The sequence below is a fragment of the Dendrobates tinctorius genome, unplaced genomic scaffold (genome assembly GCF_039654945.1).
Source record: "Dendrobates tinctorius isolate UK_male_01 unplaced genomic scaffold, ASM3965494v1 ptg000009l, whole genome shotgun sequence".
NCBI classification, from domain to species: Eukaryota; Metazoa; Chordata; class Amphibia; order Anura; family Dendrobatidae; genus Dendrobates; species Dendrobates tinctorius.
The window spans coordinates 20041028-20058369 of NW_027361677.1; the positions used below are offsets into that span (position 1 = coordinate 20041028).

General features: G+C 49.0%; 1 protein-coding gene across 3 annotated transcripts; it reads left to right on the plus strand.

The window, feature by feature from the left end:
• Positions 1 to 265: 265 nt before the first annotated feature.
• LOC141096901 (uncharacterized) lies at positions 266 to 15833 on the plus strand. 3 transcript variants are annotated; one of them, XM_073583815.1, is made up of 6 exons: positions 266 to 789; positions 13273 to 13380; positions 13593 to 13732; positions 14518 to 14614; positions 14924 to 15048; positions 15191 to 15833. In XM_073583815.1, the coding sequence occupies exons 1-6, from the start codon at positions 717 to 719 to the stop codon at positions 15365 to 15367; spliced, it is 720 nt and encodes a 239-aa protein (XP_073439916.1). In that variant the 5' UTR covers positions 266 to 716; the 3' UTR covers positions 15368 to 15833. The 3 variants fall into 3 exon arrangements, with proteins under 3 accessions (XP_073439916.1, XP_073439921.1, XP_073439907.1); XM_073583820.1 differs by lacking the exon at positions 266 to 789 and adding an exon at positions 12182 to 13156; XM_073583806.1 differs by lacking the exon at positions 266 to 789 and adding an exon at positions 12192 to 13198.
• The last annotated feature ends 1509 nt before the right edge of the window (positions 15834 to 17342 follow it).

Sequence of the window (17342 nt, forward strand, 5' to 3'; positions counted from 1 at the left end):
CAGGGCAGGGAGGGTGACAGAGAGAGACAGGGCAGGGAGGGTGACAGAGAGAGACTGTACAGGGCAGGGAGGGTGACAGAGAGAGACTGTACAGGGCAGGGAGGGTGACAGAGAGAGACTGTACAGGGCAGGGAGGGTGACAGAGAGAGGGACTGTACAGGGCAGGGAGGGTGACAGAGAGACTGTACAGGGCAGGGAGGGTGACAGAGCGACGACAGAGAGTGACTGTACAGAGCACGGAGGGTGACAGAGCAGAGAGCGACTGTACAGAGCAGGGAGGGTGACGGGGAACAGAGGGAGACTGTACAAAGCAAGGAGGGTGACAGTGAGCAGAGAGCAACTGTACAAGCCAGGGAGGGTGATGGAGCAGACAGCGACTGTACAGAGAACGGAGGGCGACTGGGAGCATAGAGGGACTGTACAGAGCACGGAGGGTGACAGGGAGCAGAGAGCAACTGTACAAGGAAGGAAGGGTGACAGAGCGACGACAGAGAGTGACTGTACAGAGCAGGGAGGGTGACAGGATGCAGAGAGCGACTACAGAGCAGAGAGCGACTGTACAGGGCAGGGAGGGTGACAGCGACGACAGTGACTGTACAGAGCACGGAGGGTGACGGAGCAGAGAGCGACTGTACAGGGCAGGGAGGGTGACAGGAAGCAGAGAGCCACTGTACAAGCCAGGGAGAGTGACGGAGCAGACAGCGACTGTACAGAGAATGGAGGGTGTTGTGAGTTCATTTTCCCATTCGTCACTGAGGTCTGGTGAACTCCCTATTCTGGTAAAGGAAGGTAATGAGCCTGATTATCAGGCACCTGAGTCTAATGATGATGACTGGCTGAGTGGAGTCACGGACTGGATATAAGGCTGCCGACGCCCTTCTGCCCTGCGGGTGATTTCTCTGTGGACTTCTAGGAAACCAGTCTGATTCCTGCTCCTCTAAAGCTAAGTTTTCTGCTTTGCCTTTTAGCATTTGTGTTTTGTTTTTGTTTGCCTTGCTTTTCTGGATTCTGCCATTCCCTGCTGGGGTGAGCTGATTCTTCTTTTGCCTGTTGCTCTGTCTTCAGAATATTCCTGAGTACTGACATAGTCTTTTTGAAGCCTAGCGTCTTCAGGGCCTTTTTCACTGTCAGTATGTTGGCTCTTATTTTCATAGGGTTTTTCTCGGATTGCAGACAGCAGCCTTCCTGTCCTTTCCTATCTAGTTAGCTTGGGCCCCGTCTTTGCTCATTCTATCTTTCTGTCTGTGTTGTGTTCTTTCTTCTTGCTTCACCGTCATTATTTGTGGGGGGCTGCCTTTTGCTTTGGGGTCTGCTCTGGGGCAGTTTAGATTTCCCTTTCTGTCTTTAGGCTATGTAGTTCTCCGGCTGTGATCGAGGGGTCTAGGGCATCGTAGGAACCCCCCACGGCTACTGCTAGTTGTGTTGATAGGTTCAGGGGTCTGCAATCCGATAGCTGCCAACTTCTCTGGTTTTCTGGACTTAGCTAGCATTTCTGTTTTTGCCTCCTACGGTGACTCAATCATAACAGAATCACCCGCCGACCGCAGATCCTAGGGTACTCAATAGCAGGAAAGAATTGTGTTTAAAAAAAAAAAAAAAGGTGTGTATATTCTTTCCTCTATATCTCTGAGGCCGTAGGGGGAATTTTTTTTTTTTTCTCTCAATGGAGATAAAGCAATTGATCATGTGGAGCAGCTCGCTGCGGAAGTGCGGGGAATTTCCGCCTACCTTGCTCGTCGCATGCTGTTGAACCAAAGATCCCTACACCTGATGTATTTTTTGGGGATCGATCTAAATTTTTGAGTTTCAAAAATAATTGTAAATTATTTTTTGCCTTGAAGCCTAACTCGTCAGGGAGCTCCGCGCAGCAGGTTAAAATTGTCATCTCTTTGCTGCATGGCGATCCCCAGGATTGGGCGTTTTCTTTGAAACCATATGATCCTATTCTGACTAATGTGAACGCATTCTTTCAAGCCTTGGGGTTGTTGTATGATGAACCTAATGCTATTGATCAGGCTGAAAAGACCCTGTTGGCATTGAACCAGGGTCGAGATTCTGCAGAGTTGTACTGTCAAAAGTTCCGAAAGTGAGCGGTCCTTACTACCTGGAATGATAATGCCTTGGCTGCTCTCTTTCGGAAGGGTTTGTCAGAAGCCGTAAAAGATACTATGATGGGATTTCCTGTTCCCTCTGGTCTGGACGATTCTATGTCATTAGCCATTCAGGTTGATCGGCGTTTACGTGAACGCAGGATTGCACGAGAGGTGTTGCCACCGGTAGAACAGACGACTGAACCTATGCAATGTGATAGAGTTTTGTCCAGAGAGCAGCGTCAGGAGTTCAGAAGGCGTAATAAGCTGTGTTTTTTTTTGTGGAGATGCCTCGCATATTATTTCTGTTTGTCCTAAACGAGAGAAACTCTTTGCACACACGTTTTCTGTTGGTGGTGTTCAACCTAAGTTTCTTCTGGCAATTACTCTGATCTGCTCCTTGTCCACATTTTCCGCCAAGGCTTTTGTGGATTCGGGAGCAGCGCTAAACCTAATGGACTTGTATTTTGCTAAACGTTGTGTGTTTCCTATGACACCTCTGCGGACGCCTATCCCTTTGAGGGGGATTGATGCTACTCCTTTGGCGAAAAATAAACCTCAGTTTTGGACCCAGGTGGTCATGCGGGTCGCCCCAGACCATCAAGAAAATTGCAGATTTTTGGTGTTACATGGTCTGCATGATGCCGTTGTTCTGGGGTTTCCCTGGTTGCAAATTCATAATCCAGTTTTGGATTGGAAATCTGTGTCTGTGGTGAGTTGGGGTTGTCGGTGTGCCTTTAGTGAGGCTCCGGTGTTTTCCACCTCTCCTCAGTCGCATGATGTTCCTGACTATTTGGCAGACTTTTATGATGTATTTAGTGAGAATGAGTCTGCGTCTTTGCCTCCTCATAGGAGTTATGACTGTGCAATTGAACTGAGCCCGGGGTGTAAATTTCCCAAGGGTCGGCTCTTCAATTTATCTGTACCCGAGCACGAGGCTATGCTGTCCTATATTAAGGAGGCGTTGGAGAAGGGTCATATTAGACCATCCTCTTCACCCTTAGGTGCCGTTTTTTTTTTTGGCCAAAAAGGATGGTTCTTTAAGGCCTTGTATTGATTATCGTGCCCTCAACAAAATTACTATTAAATATCAGTATCCGTTACCCCTGATTTCGGATCTATTCTCTAGAGTTAGAGGTGCTTGCTGGTTTACCAAGCTTGACCTCAGGGGGGCGTATAATCTTATCCGCATTAAGCATGGGGATGAATGGAAGACGGCGTTTAATACTCCGGAGGGACATTTTGAGTACCTGGTGATGCCTTTTGGGCTCACTAATGCCCCTTCTGTCTTCCAGTGCTTCATGAACGATATTTTCCGAGACTTTGTCGATAAATTTTTGATTATCTATCTGGATGATATTTTGATCTTATCCAAGGTTTGGGATTCTCATGTGGAACATATTCGGACTGTGGATCTTGAGGGAGAATTCCCTGTATGTCAAAGGATCGAAATGCCTTTTTGGAGTACAGAGGATTTCATTTTTGGGATTTATTTTGTCTCCATTAACTATTGAAATGGACCCGGCCAAGGTACAGGCCATTTATGATTGGGTTCAGCCCACTTCTTTGAAGGCCCTCCAGAAGTTTTTGGGTTTTGCTAATTTTTATCGGAAATTTATAGCAAAATTTTCTAGTATTGCCAAGCCATTGACTGATCTGACTAAGAAGGGTGCTGATGTGTTGAATTGGTCTCCGGAGGCTGTTGCTTCCTTTCAGGAGCTGAAGCGAAGATTTACCTCCGCCCCGGTTTTGCGGCAACCTGATGTCTCACTCCCGTTCCAGGTAGAGGTGGATGCTTCTGAGATTGGTGCAGGAGCTGTTTTGTCCCAAAAGGATCCTGTAACATCTAAAATGAATCCCTGTGCTTTCTTTTCCCGAAAGTTCTCTCCATCTGAACGTAACTATGATGTGGGGAATCGGGAACTGTTGGCCATGAAATGGGCATTTGAGGAGTGGAGACATTGGTTGGAGGGAGATAAACATCAAGTTGTGGTCCTCACTGACCACAAGAATTTGATTTACCTAGAGTCGGCTAAACGCTTGAACCCTAGACAGCCTAGGTGGGCCTTGTTTTTTACACGTTTTGATTTTGTGGTCTCTTTTCTTCCTGGAACTAAGAATGGCAAGGCAGACGCCCTCTCTGTGAGCTTCTTTGCTGATTCTCCTGTGGTGACCAAGCCTGCTACCATCTTAGGCGAAGGGGTAGTTCTTTCTGCCATCTCGCCCGATTTGAGACTTGCTCTGCAAGAGTTCCAGGAGGACAAACCTGAGCGTTGACCCAGTGGAAAGTTGTATGTTCCTGACCAGTGGAAGAAGAGAGTGATGTCTGAAGTTCATTGCTCTGCATTGGCTGGTCATCCAGGTATTTTTGGTACTAGAGATCTGGTGAGTCGCTCTTTTTGGTGGCCCACCTTGTCTCATGATGTCAGGAATTTTGTGCAGTCCTGTGGGACGTGCTCCCGGTCTAAATCTTGTTCTCGCGCTAGTGGCTTGTTGATGCCTTTGCCGGTCCCCAGGAGGCCATGGACCCATATTTCAATGGATTTCATCTCTGATATGCCGGTCTCTCAAAAAATGACTGTTATTTGGGTGATTTGTGATAGGTTCTCTAAGATGGTTCATCTTGTACCACTCCCTAAGTTGCCATCTTCTTCTGAGTTGGTTCCCTTGTTTTTACAACAGGTGGTTCGCTTGCACGGGATTCCTGAGAACATTGTATCTGACAGAGGAGTTCAGTTTGTGTCTAGATTTTGGAGGACTTTCTGTTCCAAGCTGGGAATTCAGTTGTCCTTCTCCTCTGCTTTTCACCCTCAGACCAATGGGCAGACAGAGAGAAGAAACCAGACCTTGGAGTCGTATTTGAGATGTTTTATTTCCGCTGATCAGGATGATTGGGTTTCATTTTTGCCCTTGGCCGAATTTGCTTTAAATAATAGAACTAGTTCTGCCACTTTGATGTCACCTTTTTTTTGTAACTTTGGGTTTCATCCTCGATTTTCTTCAGGGCAGGTGGAGCCTTCTGCCTGCCCAGGTGTTGACACTGTGGTGGAGAGAATGCACCAAATCTGGGACCAAGTGGTGGATAAGTTATCTCTCTCCCAGGAAAAGGCCCAGCGGTTTTCCAATCGACATAGGACCATTGGTCCCCAGTTTAAGATTGGTGATATGGTGTGGATATCATCAAAAAATATTGCTATGAAGGTGGCTTCTCCTAAGTTTAAGCCTAGATTTATTGGACCTTACAAGATTTTGGAGATTATTAATCCGGTCTCTTTTCGTTTGGCTCTCCCTGTCACATTTAAAATCCATAATGTGTTCCATAAGTCCTTGTTGAAGAGGTTTGTTGAACCAGTTGTTCCTGGGGTGGCACCTCCGGACCCTGTATTGGTTGAAGGTAACATGGAATATGAGGTAGAGAAAATACTGGATTCCCGTCTGGCTAGACGGAGACTCCAGTATTTGGTTAAGTGGAAGGGTTATGGTCAGGAGGATAATTCCTGGGTCTCTGCCTCTGATATTCATGCCAAAAGATTGGTGCGTGCCTTTCATCGGGCTCACCCTGATCGCCCTGGTGGCGTGATTGAGGGTTCGGTGACCCCTCCTCAAGGGGGAGGTACTGTTGTGAGTTCATTTTCCCCTTCGTCACTGAAGTCTGGTGAACTCCCTATTCTGGTAAAGGAAGGTAATGAGCCTGATTATCAGGCACCTGAGTCTAATGATGATGACTGGCTGAGTGGAGTCACGGACTGGATATAAGGCTGCCGACGCCCTTTTGCCCTGCGGGTGATTTCTCTGTGGACTTCTAGGAAACCAGTCTGATTCCTGCTCCTCTAAAGCTAAGTTTTCTGCTTTGCCTTTTAGCATTTGTGTTTTGTTTTTGTTTGCCTTGCTTTTCTGGATTCTGCCATTCCCTGCTGGGGTGAGCTGATTCTTCTTTTGCCTGTTGCTCTGTCTTCAGAATATTCCTGAGTACTGACATAGTCTTTTTGAAGCCTAGCGTCTTCAGGGCCTTTTTCACTGTCAGTCTGTTGGCTCTTATTTTCATAGGGTTTTTCTCGGATTGCAGACAGCAGCCTTCCTGTCCTTTCCTATCTAGTTAGACTGAGCAAAGACGGGGCCCAAGCTATCTTTCTGTCTGTGTTGTGTTCTTTCTTCTTGCTTCACCGTCATTATTTGTGGGGGGCTGCCTTTTGCTTTGGGGTCTGCTCTGGGGCAGTTTAGATTTCCCTTTCTGTCTTTAGGCTATGTAGTTCTCCGGCTGTGATCGAGGGGTCTAGGGCATCGTAGGAACCCCCCACGGCTACTGCTAGTTGTGTTGATAGGTTCAGGGGTCTGCAATCCGATAGCTGCCAACCTCTCTGGTTTTCTGGACTTAGCTAGCATTTCTGTTTTTGCCTCCTACGGTGACTCAATCATAACAGGAGGGTGACTGGGAGCATAGAGGGACTGTACAGTGCACAGAGGGTGACAGAGCGACTGTACAAAGCAGGGAGGGTGACGGGGAGCAGAGAGCGACTGTACAGAGGACAGAGGGTGACAGGGAGCAGAGAGCGACTGTACAGAGGACAGAGGGTGACAGGGAGCAGAGAGCGACTACAGAGCAGGGAGGGTGATGGGGAGCAGAGAGCGACTGTACAAAGCAAGGAGGGTGACAGGGAGCAGAGAGCAACTGTACAAGCCAGGGAGGGTGACAGAGCAGACAGCGACTGTACAGAGAACGGAGGGTGACTGGGAGCATAGAGGGACTGTACAGTGCACAGAGGGTGACAGAGCGACTGTACAAAGCAGGGAGGGTGACGGGGAGCAGAGAGCGACTGTACAGAGGACAGAGGGTGACAGGGAGCAGAGAGTGACTGTACAGAGGACAGAGGGTGACAGGGAGCAGAGAGCGACTACAGAGCAGGGAGGGTGACGGGGAGCAGAGAGCGACTGTACAAAGCAAGGAGGGTGACGGGGAGCAGAGAGCGACTGTACAAAGCAAGGAGGGTGACAGGGAGCAGAGAGCAACTGTACAAGCCAGGGAGGGTGACAGAGCAGACAGCGACTGTACAGAGAACGGAGGGTGACTGGGAGCATAGAGGGACTGTACAGTGCACAGAGGGTGACAGAGCGACTGTACAAAGCAGGGAGGGTGACGGGGAGCAGAGAGCGACTGTACAGAGGACAGAGGGTGACAGGGAGCAGAGAGCGACTGTACAGAGGACAGGGTGACAGGGAGCAGAGAGCGACTACAGAGCAGGGAGGGTGACGGGGAGCAGAGAGCGACTGTACAAAGCAAGGAGGGTGATGGGGAGCAGAGAGCGACTGTACAAAGCAAGGAGGGTGACAGGGAGCAGAGGGCAACTGTACAAGCCAGGGAGGGTGACGGAGCAGACAGCGACTGTACAGAGAACAGAGGGTGACTGGGAGCATAGAGGGGCTGTACAGAGCAGGGAGGGTGACAGGAAGCAGAGAGCAACTGTACAGGGCAGGGAGGGTGACAGGGAGCAGAGAGCGACTGTACAGGGCAGGGAGGGTGACAGAGCGACGACAGAGTGACTGTACAGAGCAGGGAGGGTGACAGGGTGCAAAGAGCAACTGTACAGAGCAGAGAGCGACTGTACAGGGCAGGGAGGGTGACAGGAAGCAGAGAGCCACTGTACAAGCCAGGGAGGGTGACGGAGCAGACAGCGACTGTACAGAGCACGGAGTTTGACAGTTAGCAGAGAGCAACTGTACAAGCCAGGGAGGGTGACTGATCAGGCAGCAACTGTACAGGGCAGGGAGGGCGACAGAGCGATGACAGAGAGTGACTGTACAGAGCAGGGAGGGTGACAGGGTGCAGAGAGCGACTGTACAGGGCAGGGAGGGTGACAGAGTGACTGTACAGAGAACGGAGGGTGACTGGGAGCAGAGAGCGACTGTACAGAGGACAGAGGGTGACAGGGAGCAGAGAGCGACTGTACAGAGCAGGGAGGGTGACGGGGAACAGAGGGTGACTGTACAAAGCAGGGAGGGTGACGGGGAGCAGAGAGCAACTGTACAAGCCACGGAGGGTGATGGAGCAGACAGCGACTGTACAGAGAACGGAGGGTGACTGGGAGCATAGAGGAACTGTACAGAGCAGGGAGGGTGACAGGGAGCAGAGAGCGATTGTACAGGGCAGGGAGAGTGACAGGGAGCAGGGAGGGTGACAGAGCGACAACAGAGAGTGACTGTACAGAGCACGGAGGGTGATGGAGCAGAGAGCGACTGTACAGGGCAGGGAGGGTAACAGGAAGCAGAGAACCACTGTACAGAGCAGTGAGGGTGACAGAGTGACTGTTCAGAGCACGGAGGGTGACAGGGAGCAGAGAGCGACTGTACAAAGCAAGGAGGGTGACAGTGAGCAAAGAGCAACTGTACAAGCCGGGAGGGTGACGGAGCAGACAGCGACTGTACAGAGAAAGGAGGGTGACTGGGAGCATAGAGGGACTGTACAGAGCACAGAGGGTGACAGAGCGACTGTACAGAGCAGAGAGCGACTGTACAGGGCAGGGAGGGTGACAGGAAGCAGAGAGACACTGTACAAGCCAGGGAGGGTGACGGAGCAGACAGCGACTATACAGAGCACGGAGTTTGACAGTTAGCAGAGAGCAACTGTACAAGCCAGGGAGGGTGACTGAGCAGGCAGCAACTGTACAGGGCAGGGAGGGCGACAGAGCGACGACAGAGAGTGACTGTACAGAGCAGGGAGGGTACAGGGTGCAGAGAGCGACTGTACAGGGCAGGGAGGGTGATAGAGTGACTGTACAGAGAACGGAGGGTGACTGGGAGCATAGAGGGACTGTACAGAGCACAGAGGGTGACAGAGCAACTGTACAAAGCAGGGAGGGTGACGGGGAGCAGAGAGCGACTGTACAGAGGACAGTGGGTGAGAGGGAGCAGAGCGACTGGACAGAGGGTGACAGGGAACAGAGAGCGACTGGACAGAGGACAGAGGGTAACGGAGCAGAGAGCGACTGTACAGAGCAGGGAGGGTGACGGAGAACAGAGGGTGACTGTACAAAGCAGGGAGGGTGACGGGGAGTAGAGAGCGACTGTACAAAGCAGGGAGGGTGACTGGGAGCATAGAGGGACTGTACAGTGCACAGAGGGTGACAGAGCGACTGTACAAAGCAGGGAGGGTGACGGGGAGCAGAGAGCGACTGTACAGAGGACAGAGGGTGACAGGGAGCAGAGAGCGACTGTACAGAGGACAGAGGGTGACAGGGAGCAGAGAGCGACTACAGAGCAGGGAGGGTGATGGGGAGCAGAGAGCGACTGTACAAAGCAAGGAGGGTGACAGTGAGAAGAGAGCAATTGTACAAGCCAGGGAGGGTGACGGAGCAGACAGCGACTGTACAGAGAACGGAGGGTGACTGGGAGCATAGAGGGACTGTACAGAGCACAGAGGGTGACAGAGCGACTATACAGAGAACAGAGGGTGACGGGGAGCAGAGAGCGACTGTACAGAGGACAGAGGGTGACAGGGAGCAGAGAGTGACTGTACAGAGGACAGAGGGTGACGGAGCAGGGAGCAACTGTACAGAGGACAGAGGATGACAGGGAGCAGAGAGCGACTGTACAGAGCAGGGAGGTGTCATGATCCCAGTGCAGGTTTTTGAGCTGCACGTCAGGGGTTAATGTCTGGAGCTCAGTGCAGGTTTTGACCTGCACACCTGGGGTTAATGATTGTGGCCTCTCTAATAATGGGAGAGCTTCTTAAACCCCTGGAAGCTCCAATCCCTGTCAGTTATACTTTTGCCTTTGGCCGAGTGTGGTGACCTCCGTGTGCCTGTTCGTTGTTATAGCTTGTTTATATGGCTCTGACCTGGTTCTGTTCCCAGCTGTGAGTTTGCCTGTTGAGTCTGTACTTCGCTACCCTCCCGGTGTAGGACGCATTGCCTGTGATCTGACTACTCTCTGCTCGCCCCTCTTGTACCTTGCAGCTATCTCTGTGTATGACTCATTGGCTATGTCCTGACTATCCTTCCTGTCTATGCCCCTTGGTAACTTTGTCTCGCAGTTACCCTGCTAGGAGTTCTCTTGCAGCTCCTAGCTCTCTGGAGTTTAGGCCACGCCCCCAGCAGTCACATGCTTCAGGTCCTGCAGCTCTGAAGTACGCATCTACTCGGCTGCTGCCCGCTCCACAGGTATCTTTGAGCACAGTTCGCTTTACTCAGGACACGCGCACTGGCTCAGTGAGTAAGTTCAGTGCGGTGTTCCTGACAGGAGGGTGACGTGGAACAGAGGATGACTGTACAAAGCAGGGAGGGTGATGGAGCAGACAGCGAATGTACAGAGAATGGAGGGTGACAGGGAGTAGAGGGCAACAGAGAGAGTGCGACTGTACAAAGCATAGAGAGTGAGGGAGCACAGAGCGACTGTGCAAAGCAAGGAGGGTGACAGGGAGCAGAGAGCGACATTACATTATTGATCATGTATACTCCAGAGCAGCACTCACTATTCTGCTGGTGCAGTCACTGTGTACATGCATTACATTACTGATCCTGAGTTACACCCTGTATTATACTCCAGAACTGAATTCACTATTCTGCTGGTGCAGTCACTATGTACATACATTACATTACTGATCCTGAGTTACATCCTGTATTATACTCCAGAGCTGCACTCACTATTCTGCTGTGCAGTCACTGTGTACATACATTACTGATCCTGAGTTACATCCTGTATTATACCCCAGAGCTGCACTCACTATTCTGCTGGTGCAGTCACTGTGTACATACATTACATTACTGATCCTGAGTTACATCCTGTATTATACTCCAGAGCTGCACTCACTATTCTGCTGGTGCAGTCACTGTGTACATACATTACATTACTGATCCTGAGTTACATCCTGTATTATACTCCAGAGCTGCACTCACTATTCTGCTGGTGCACTCACTGTGTACATAAATTACATTACTGATCCTGAGTTACATCCTGTATTCTACTCCAGAGCTACACTCACTATTCTGCTGGTGCAGTCACTGTGTACATACATTACTGATCCTGAGTTACATCCTGTATTATACTCCAGAACTGAATTCACTATTCTGCTGGTGCAGTCACAGTGTACATACATTACATTACTGATCCTGAGTTACATCCTGTATTATACCCCAGAGCTGCACTCACTATTCTGCTGGTGCAGTCACTGTGTACATACATTACATTACTAATCCTGAGTTACATCCTTTATTATACTCCAGAGCTGCACTCACTATTCTGCTGGTGCAGTCACTATGTACATACATTACATTACTTATCCTGAGTTACATCCTGTATTATACTCCAGAGCTGCACTCACTATTCTGCTGGTGCAGTCACTGTGTACATACATTACTGATCCTGAGTTACATCCTGTATTATACTCCAGAGCAGCACTCACTATTCTGCTGGTGCAGTCTCTGTGTACATACATTACATTACTGATCCTGAGTTACATCCTGTATTATACTCCAGAGCTGCACTCACTATTCTGCTGGTGCACTCACTGTGTACATAAATTACATTACTGATCCTGAGTTACATCCTGTATTATACTCCAGAGCTGCACTCACTATTCTGCTGGTGCAGTCACTGTGTACATACATTACTGATCCTGAGTTACATCCTGTATTATACTCCAGAGCAGCACTCACTATTCTGCTGGTGCAGTCTCTGTGTACATACATTACATTACTGATCCTGAGTTACATCCTGTATTATACTCCAGAGCTGCACTCACTATTCTGCTGGTGCAGTCACTGTGTGCATACATTACTGATCCTGAGTTACATCCTGTATTATACTCCAGAGCTGCACTCACTATTCTGCTGGTGCACTCACTGTGTACATAAATTACATTACTGATCCTGAGTTACATCCTGTATTATACTCCAGAGCTGCACTCGCTATTCTGCTTGTGCAGTCACTGTGTACATACATTACTGATCCTGAGTTACATCCTGTGTTATACTCCAGAGCTGCACTCACTATTCTGCTGCTGCACTCACTGTGTACATACATTACATTACTGATCCTGAGTTACATCCTGTATTATACCCCAGAGCTGCACTCACTATTCTGCTGGTGCAGTCACTGTGTGCATACATTACTGATCCTGAGTTACATCCTGTATTATACTCCAGAGCTGCACTCACTATTCTGCTGGTGCAGTCACTGTGTGCATACATTACTGATCCTGAGTTACATCCTGTATTATACTCCAGAGCTGCACTCACTATTCTGCTGGTGCACTCACTGTGTACATACATTACATTACTGATCCTGAGTTACATCCTGTATTATACCCCAGAGCTGCACTCACTATTCTGCTGGTGCACTCACTGTGTACATACATTACATTACTGATCCTGAGTTACATCCTGTATTATGCACCAGAGCTGCACTCACTATCTGCTGGTGCAGTCACTGTGTACATATATTGCATTACTTTTGCTGTATTGTACTCCAGAGCTGCACTCACTTCTGCCTGCCGTTGGGAAATCCTCCTGATTAACCTCTGTTTTCCGTTGTTACTTTTCATCCTGTATTTCATATGTAACATTACATAAAACTTTGTCCAGTGTTCCTTTCCCGTCTGACCACCAGGTGGCGCTCACTGACAGCACAGTCTCCAGTCTTCCTTACAATAAGGCACTTTTTCTTTTTTCCCCTATAAACTTTTCCTGCTCTGGGAATTTTTAACCCTTCTTTCTCCAAACCGTTATCGTCGGCTGCTCACTTGTAGATGTCGGCCAATGGCTCTGGAGCTTATCGCGTTGTCTAGTCACTCCCCCGAAGAGCTTGCAATCTGTGTAGAATTATCCTGTAGCAGTGAAGTGTCCCCCTGATTGCCGGCTTCCAGGGTACATTGGTGTGCGGCAGGGTCAGGAGGAGGGTGCAGGGAGGGTGGGATTTGGTGGGAGTCTTTGGGGAGGTGCCACGCTCTCTATTATTATTGAGTCTGTATAGCCGACCTCCCTGATTGCCGTGAGACGCTGCGGTCCGGAGTTCTGCTGCTGAGCCGCTCACTATGTCCACGTCACAGAGGCTGGTCCTGGTCCTTGGCGGAGCCGGTACTGTTGGGTCTGGGATTGTGAAATGTCTTCTGGAGCGAGGTAGGGCCGAGCTCATCTTATGGGACAGGCGGCCGATCTCCGGTCCTAAGCGTTGTCCTCGTCTTATGCCGCAGGGTTCCAGGTTGCCGTAATTTCCCGAGATGACGCCCGCTTGGAGAAGCTGACGAGTTTTGTGCCGGCGCAGTACAGAGAAAGTCTTCACACCCTGGTTGGAGATGTGGGTAAGATGTGTCTAGGAGAAGCAAGGAGGCGTCCTACCTGTATGGCTATGAAGAATGTCAGGATTTCAGCTCTGGAGCACACACTGAATCGCATTTGTTCCGTTTTTGTCCTTTATTTCCATGCACAGTCTGTGATATTACTTTCTGCTTGGGGGAGGGGGTCGCCTGCAGCACTGTCTGGCTCGCTGACCCCTTTTTTGTGTTTTGTGCAGGCTCGGAGCAGGGGGCGCAGGAGGCGGCAGCGGCTCTGGTCAGCAGAGCAGGAAAAGTGACCGATGTGGTTTCTTCGCTGGGGTTCAGCTGGTGGCAGGGTGGTCCGCCCCACACTCAGTCGCTGCAGGAGCTGCAGAGGGTACGCTGCCAGAACTGTTTCTTGTCATTAAATCGTTAGAAGCTTTTACCATCATCCCTGCTGCATGGGGCTTGTACGAAGAGCTGACAGTCTAAGTCCTGAAGGTCGGGCACTAAGCTTGTACTTGTGCAGTCCTATGTAACTGACAGGTCGCATATTGCAATGTCAGAAGGACTGGTGCTACATGAGATGCTCATAGGTGCTGCACATTACTGACTCAGCTCTGTTGCATGTGTGCTGCATGTTACTGATTCCGCTCTGGCTTGTGTGCTGCAAGGTACTGACTCGGCTCTGCTGCATGTGTACTGCACTCTAGTGACTTTGCTCTGTTGCATGTCTTCTGCACGTTACTGACTCGGGTGTGCTGCACGTGTTCAACCCACTTTTGAGCAGTTAATCTCTACTTCATCTTACAAACTCAGCACTGCTACTTCTGCAGTCAAACAGCCAGACGCTACTTGATAGAACTTAAGCAGCAGATATTTGTCCCACGCCTGTCACAACATTAAGAGGATAAAGATCATCAGACCGTGCAACAATGGGAGCGTAGAGGAAGGGGGGACCCCGGAGGTGTGATAATAGGATCTGAAACAAACAGACAAATATACAAGATATTCCATCAATTACAATCATAATGTAGCAGAGCCGGAACGGTTTTCTATCATGTACCGATATATCCCGTCACTGCACTTTGTGCCGAAATCATAGATACCTAACGTGTCCCTGAACTTCAGGAATGAATGCAGATAATGGCGTCAGCTCACGGATCCATTCTGTCCCTGTAGGTGCTGGATACTTTACTTCTCAGCACGTTCACGTCCTGGAAGGCTTTCTTTCCCTTGATAAAAGATAATCCGAATGGAACATACACCTTTATTACCGGTAGGTGATGGTCAGAGGGTGAGGGGGTGTGTGTGTTACCGGCCACCTCTGCAATCTATCAGTGGTGTCTGGTTTTATAGGCAAGGAGCATTAAACACCTGATGACCACCAGATTTCTTCAGCGCCCCTCCGATGCCTTTCGGGTTCGGCGAGCGCTCAGCAATGCTGCCAGTCTGAACTGTCAATCGTCAGGAGCACATTGGTCCCCGGCACAAGGCTAGGGAATGTTGCGCTCCTGAAGATCTCTGGATGTCTGCAATGTCCAGTATTTTTTATGTGAAATTCATTCAGTTTTTCATGTGACCCTAGGGGGCGCTGGTGAGCGTTTGCTGATGCCGGGCACTGGATTCCTAACCTTGGGCGCAGCGGGAGCGCTGGCGTTTTCCCAGGTGATCCGGGAGGAGTATCCTGATGTTCCTTGTAAGCTGAATGAGGTTAGTGCTAAATTTGGGAGGGATATAGGAAGAAATTGGAGTTTTGGCCTAACATGATGATTTATTTGGGGTCGGAGAATAATCACAATGAACGGTCGTAGATCATATGGTTCCAAAATTGGCTGTTTTTTGCCGTTATCAGGTAAAAATCAACATGGGGGTGGCTCCTCCCGAGCGCCTCGGACCCGGGTATGTGAGTCACTTGGAGGTAGGAGAAGCCGTTGCGTCGTTGGTGGAGAAAAGGAGGGTGTCCCACACGGTGCTCTGCGCCAACTCCACCACCGACCTCAAGACACTCATCTTAGAAGGGAAGCTGTGAGATTTGGGCGGACCAAACCTGGTTCATATCCCATGTGCCCCGCCACAAACCCATCTACCACCACTGATCCATCTCTGGAGCGGGGGTCTTCTAATAGCTCCTTATGGGTCAGAGATCCATCTATTAAGGGATACCACCATTTTTTTCCAATCCTTTATGGGCAAGGAACCAGCTGCAACCTGAACAATCCCTTGAAGAAAGTACTAATCCAGATCTGTTCTAAGCCACCGCCGCTTTAGGATGACGTGTAAAATCCAGCTTGTTATTTTTTTTAACATTTTTTTTTTTTCTCTGGGAGTTTAATAATGACAAGATGAATTTCATACATTCATCCCCTGCCCATCTGGCGTAATCTTTGACGGCTCCTACCAGCTTTATAGATATATAATATTAACCCCCTTGTTCCTGGCTTTTTCACCAATCCAATCTCCGATTCATGTGAATTTAATAAATCTTGATGAAATGATATTTTTGCATGTTCGTGTCTGTGATCCGGAGCGATTAATCTGCTCATCTGCGGGTCTTACTGTCCATGTTGGCTGCAGTGAGCCAAGGATCCTTAGCTGTGTGACGGCTGAGAGGAAGGAGATGGGGGAATATCTGTAAATCGCAGAAAAATGAGGTCACAGATAAAAAAGCTTATCCATAAGCTGAGCTGGTACAGCTGGCCGGCAAGCCATTTTTTTTTATGTGCCAGTCTCCATGTGCATGCCACCTCTCCTATGTGCACACATGGCATCTTACCCATTGCAAACTTCTCAGATCTTTCGCGCTTTCTTCCCAAATCCCTTTCCCTGGTTTTATTTCTTTAGGTAGGTTGCAAAATGATCTGCATGCCCCCACATGCATAAATCTGCAGGACTCCAGTTTCCCAACTATTCTTAGGGAACTGAAATATGGGCAGACAATGTAAACTTCTTGCCGATGTCGGCCTGTAGAACAAGTGTTGTCAGCCATCTGTATAACGCACACATCTACTCTGATTTTATAAGCTTTTGTGACTTGAGGATCATCCGGTACCTTACGGGGCCACAACTACAGCCATATTTGTCCCATATAGATGGAGCAGTAGTGGGCACGGTAGACACCCCATGTTCCAGCGATTGGAAAGTTGGCACCTATTGTATGGATAGGTATTACCTTGTAATTTTAGTACATCTCCTTTAAAGTGTAACGGTCATTGCATGAGAGTGTTTTCATAATGTTGCTTATCGATGGGGGGTCCGGGGTCCAGGAACCCACCGATCTCTCAAAGCTATAGCTCCTGCATGAGCTTCACGAGCCTAATAGTAAAGATTAACCCAAGTTTGTAAGAGACTGTAGAGAGAAATGCTCATGCAGGAGCTGCTGATTTCAAAGAAGTGTTTTGACTAGTTGTTGGGTTCTCCAGATCTGGACCCCCATTGATCAGCAATGCTTTACTTACAGTTACATTTTAAGCCTTCTTTCTCGCTTACAGAGGATGTGTACAGTTTTGTTTTTTAAAGGGAATCGGTCAGCAGGCTTTGGTCATGTAATCTGAGAGCAGCACAATGTAGAGGAATCACTGATTCCAGTGTTTTTTTTACTAGATTGTTTCGCAGTTTCAATACAATTAGTGTTATCAGCAGGAGATTATCACTGCAGGACTAGTAGTCTGGTGTCTCCTGGTCCACCCACACCACTGATTGGCTGCTTTCTGTGTACACTAACAATCAGTGGTGTGGGTGGGGTTATACACAGCTCAGCATTTGAGCCCTGCTAGATCTGCAGCAGCGTAAACTGGATTGTATGACAACTGCTGCACACAGTAACTAAGTGATACCTATCTGGAATCAGGGTCTCTGCCCCTATATCAGATTACATAGCAAACAGAATTGGCGTAGGGTTTAAAGAGAATCTAAACACTTTCTGTTTTAGCCTGCAGCACAATCAGAATTTCGCGCAGATTACAATTGAATTTATAAGAAATGACCCCTCATATTCCTCCTCGTTC

Bases quoted from the DNA above. Each gene is read 5' to 3' on its own strand.
- LOC141096901 (XM_073583806.1), top strand. From the start codon at position 13,114: ATGTCCACGTCACAGAGGCTGGTCCTGGTCCTTGGCGGAGCCGGTACT. The intron at 13,199-13,272 runs GTAGGGCCGAGC...CTTATGCCGCAG, and splicing joins GAAATGTCTTCTGGAGCGAG to GGTTCCAGGTTGCCGTAATT. The intron at 13,733-14,517 runs GTACGCTGCCAG...CTGTCCCTGTAG, and splicing joins CGCTGCAGGAGCTGCAGAGG to GTGCTGGATACTTTACTTCT.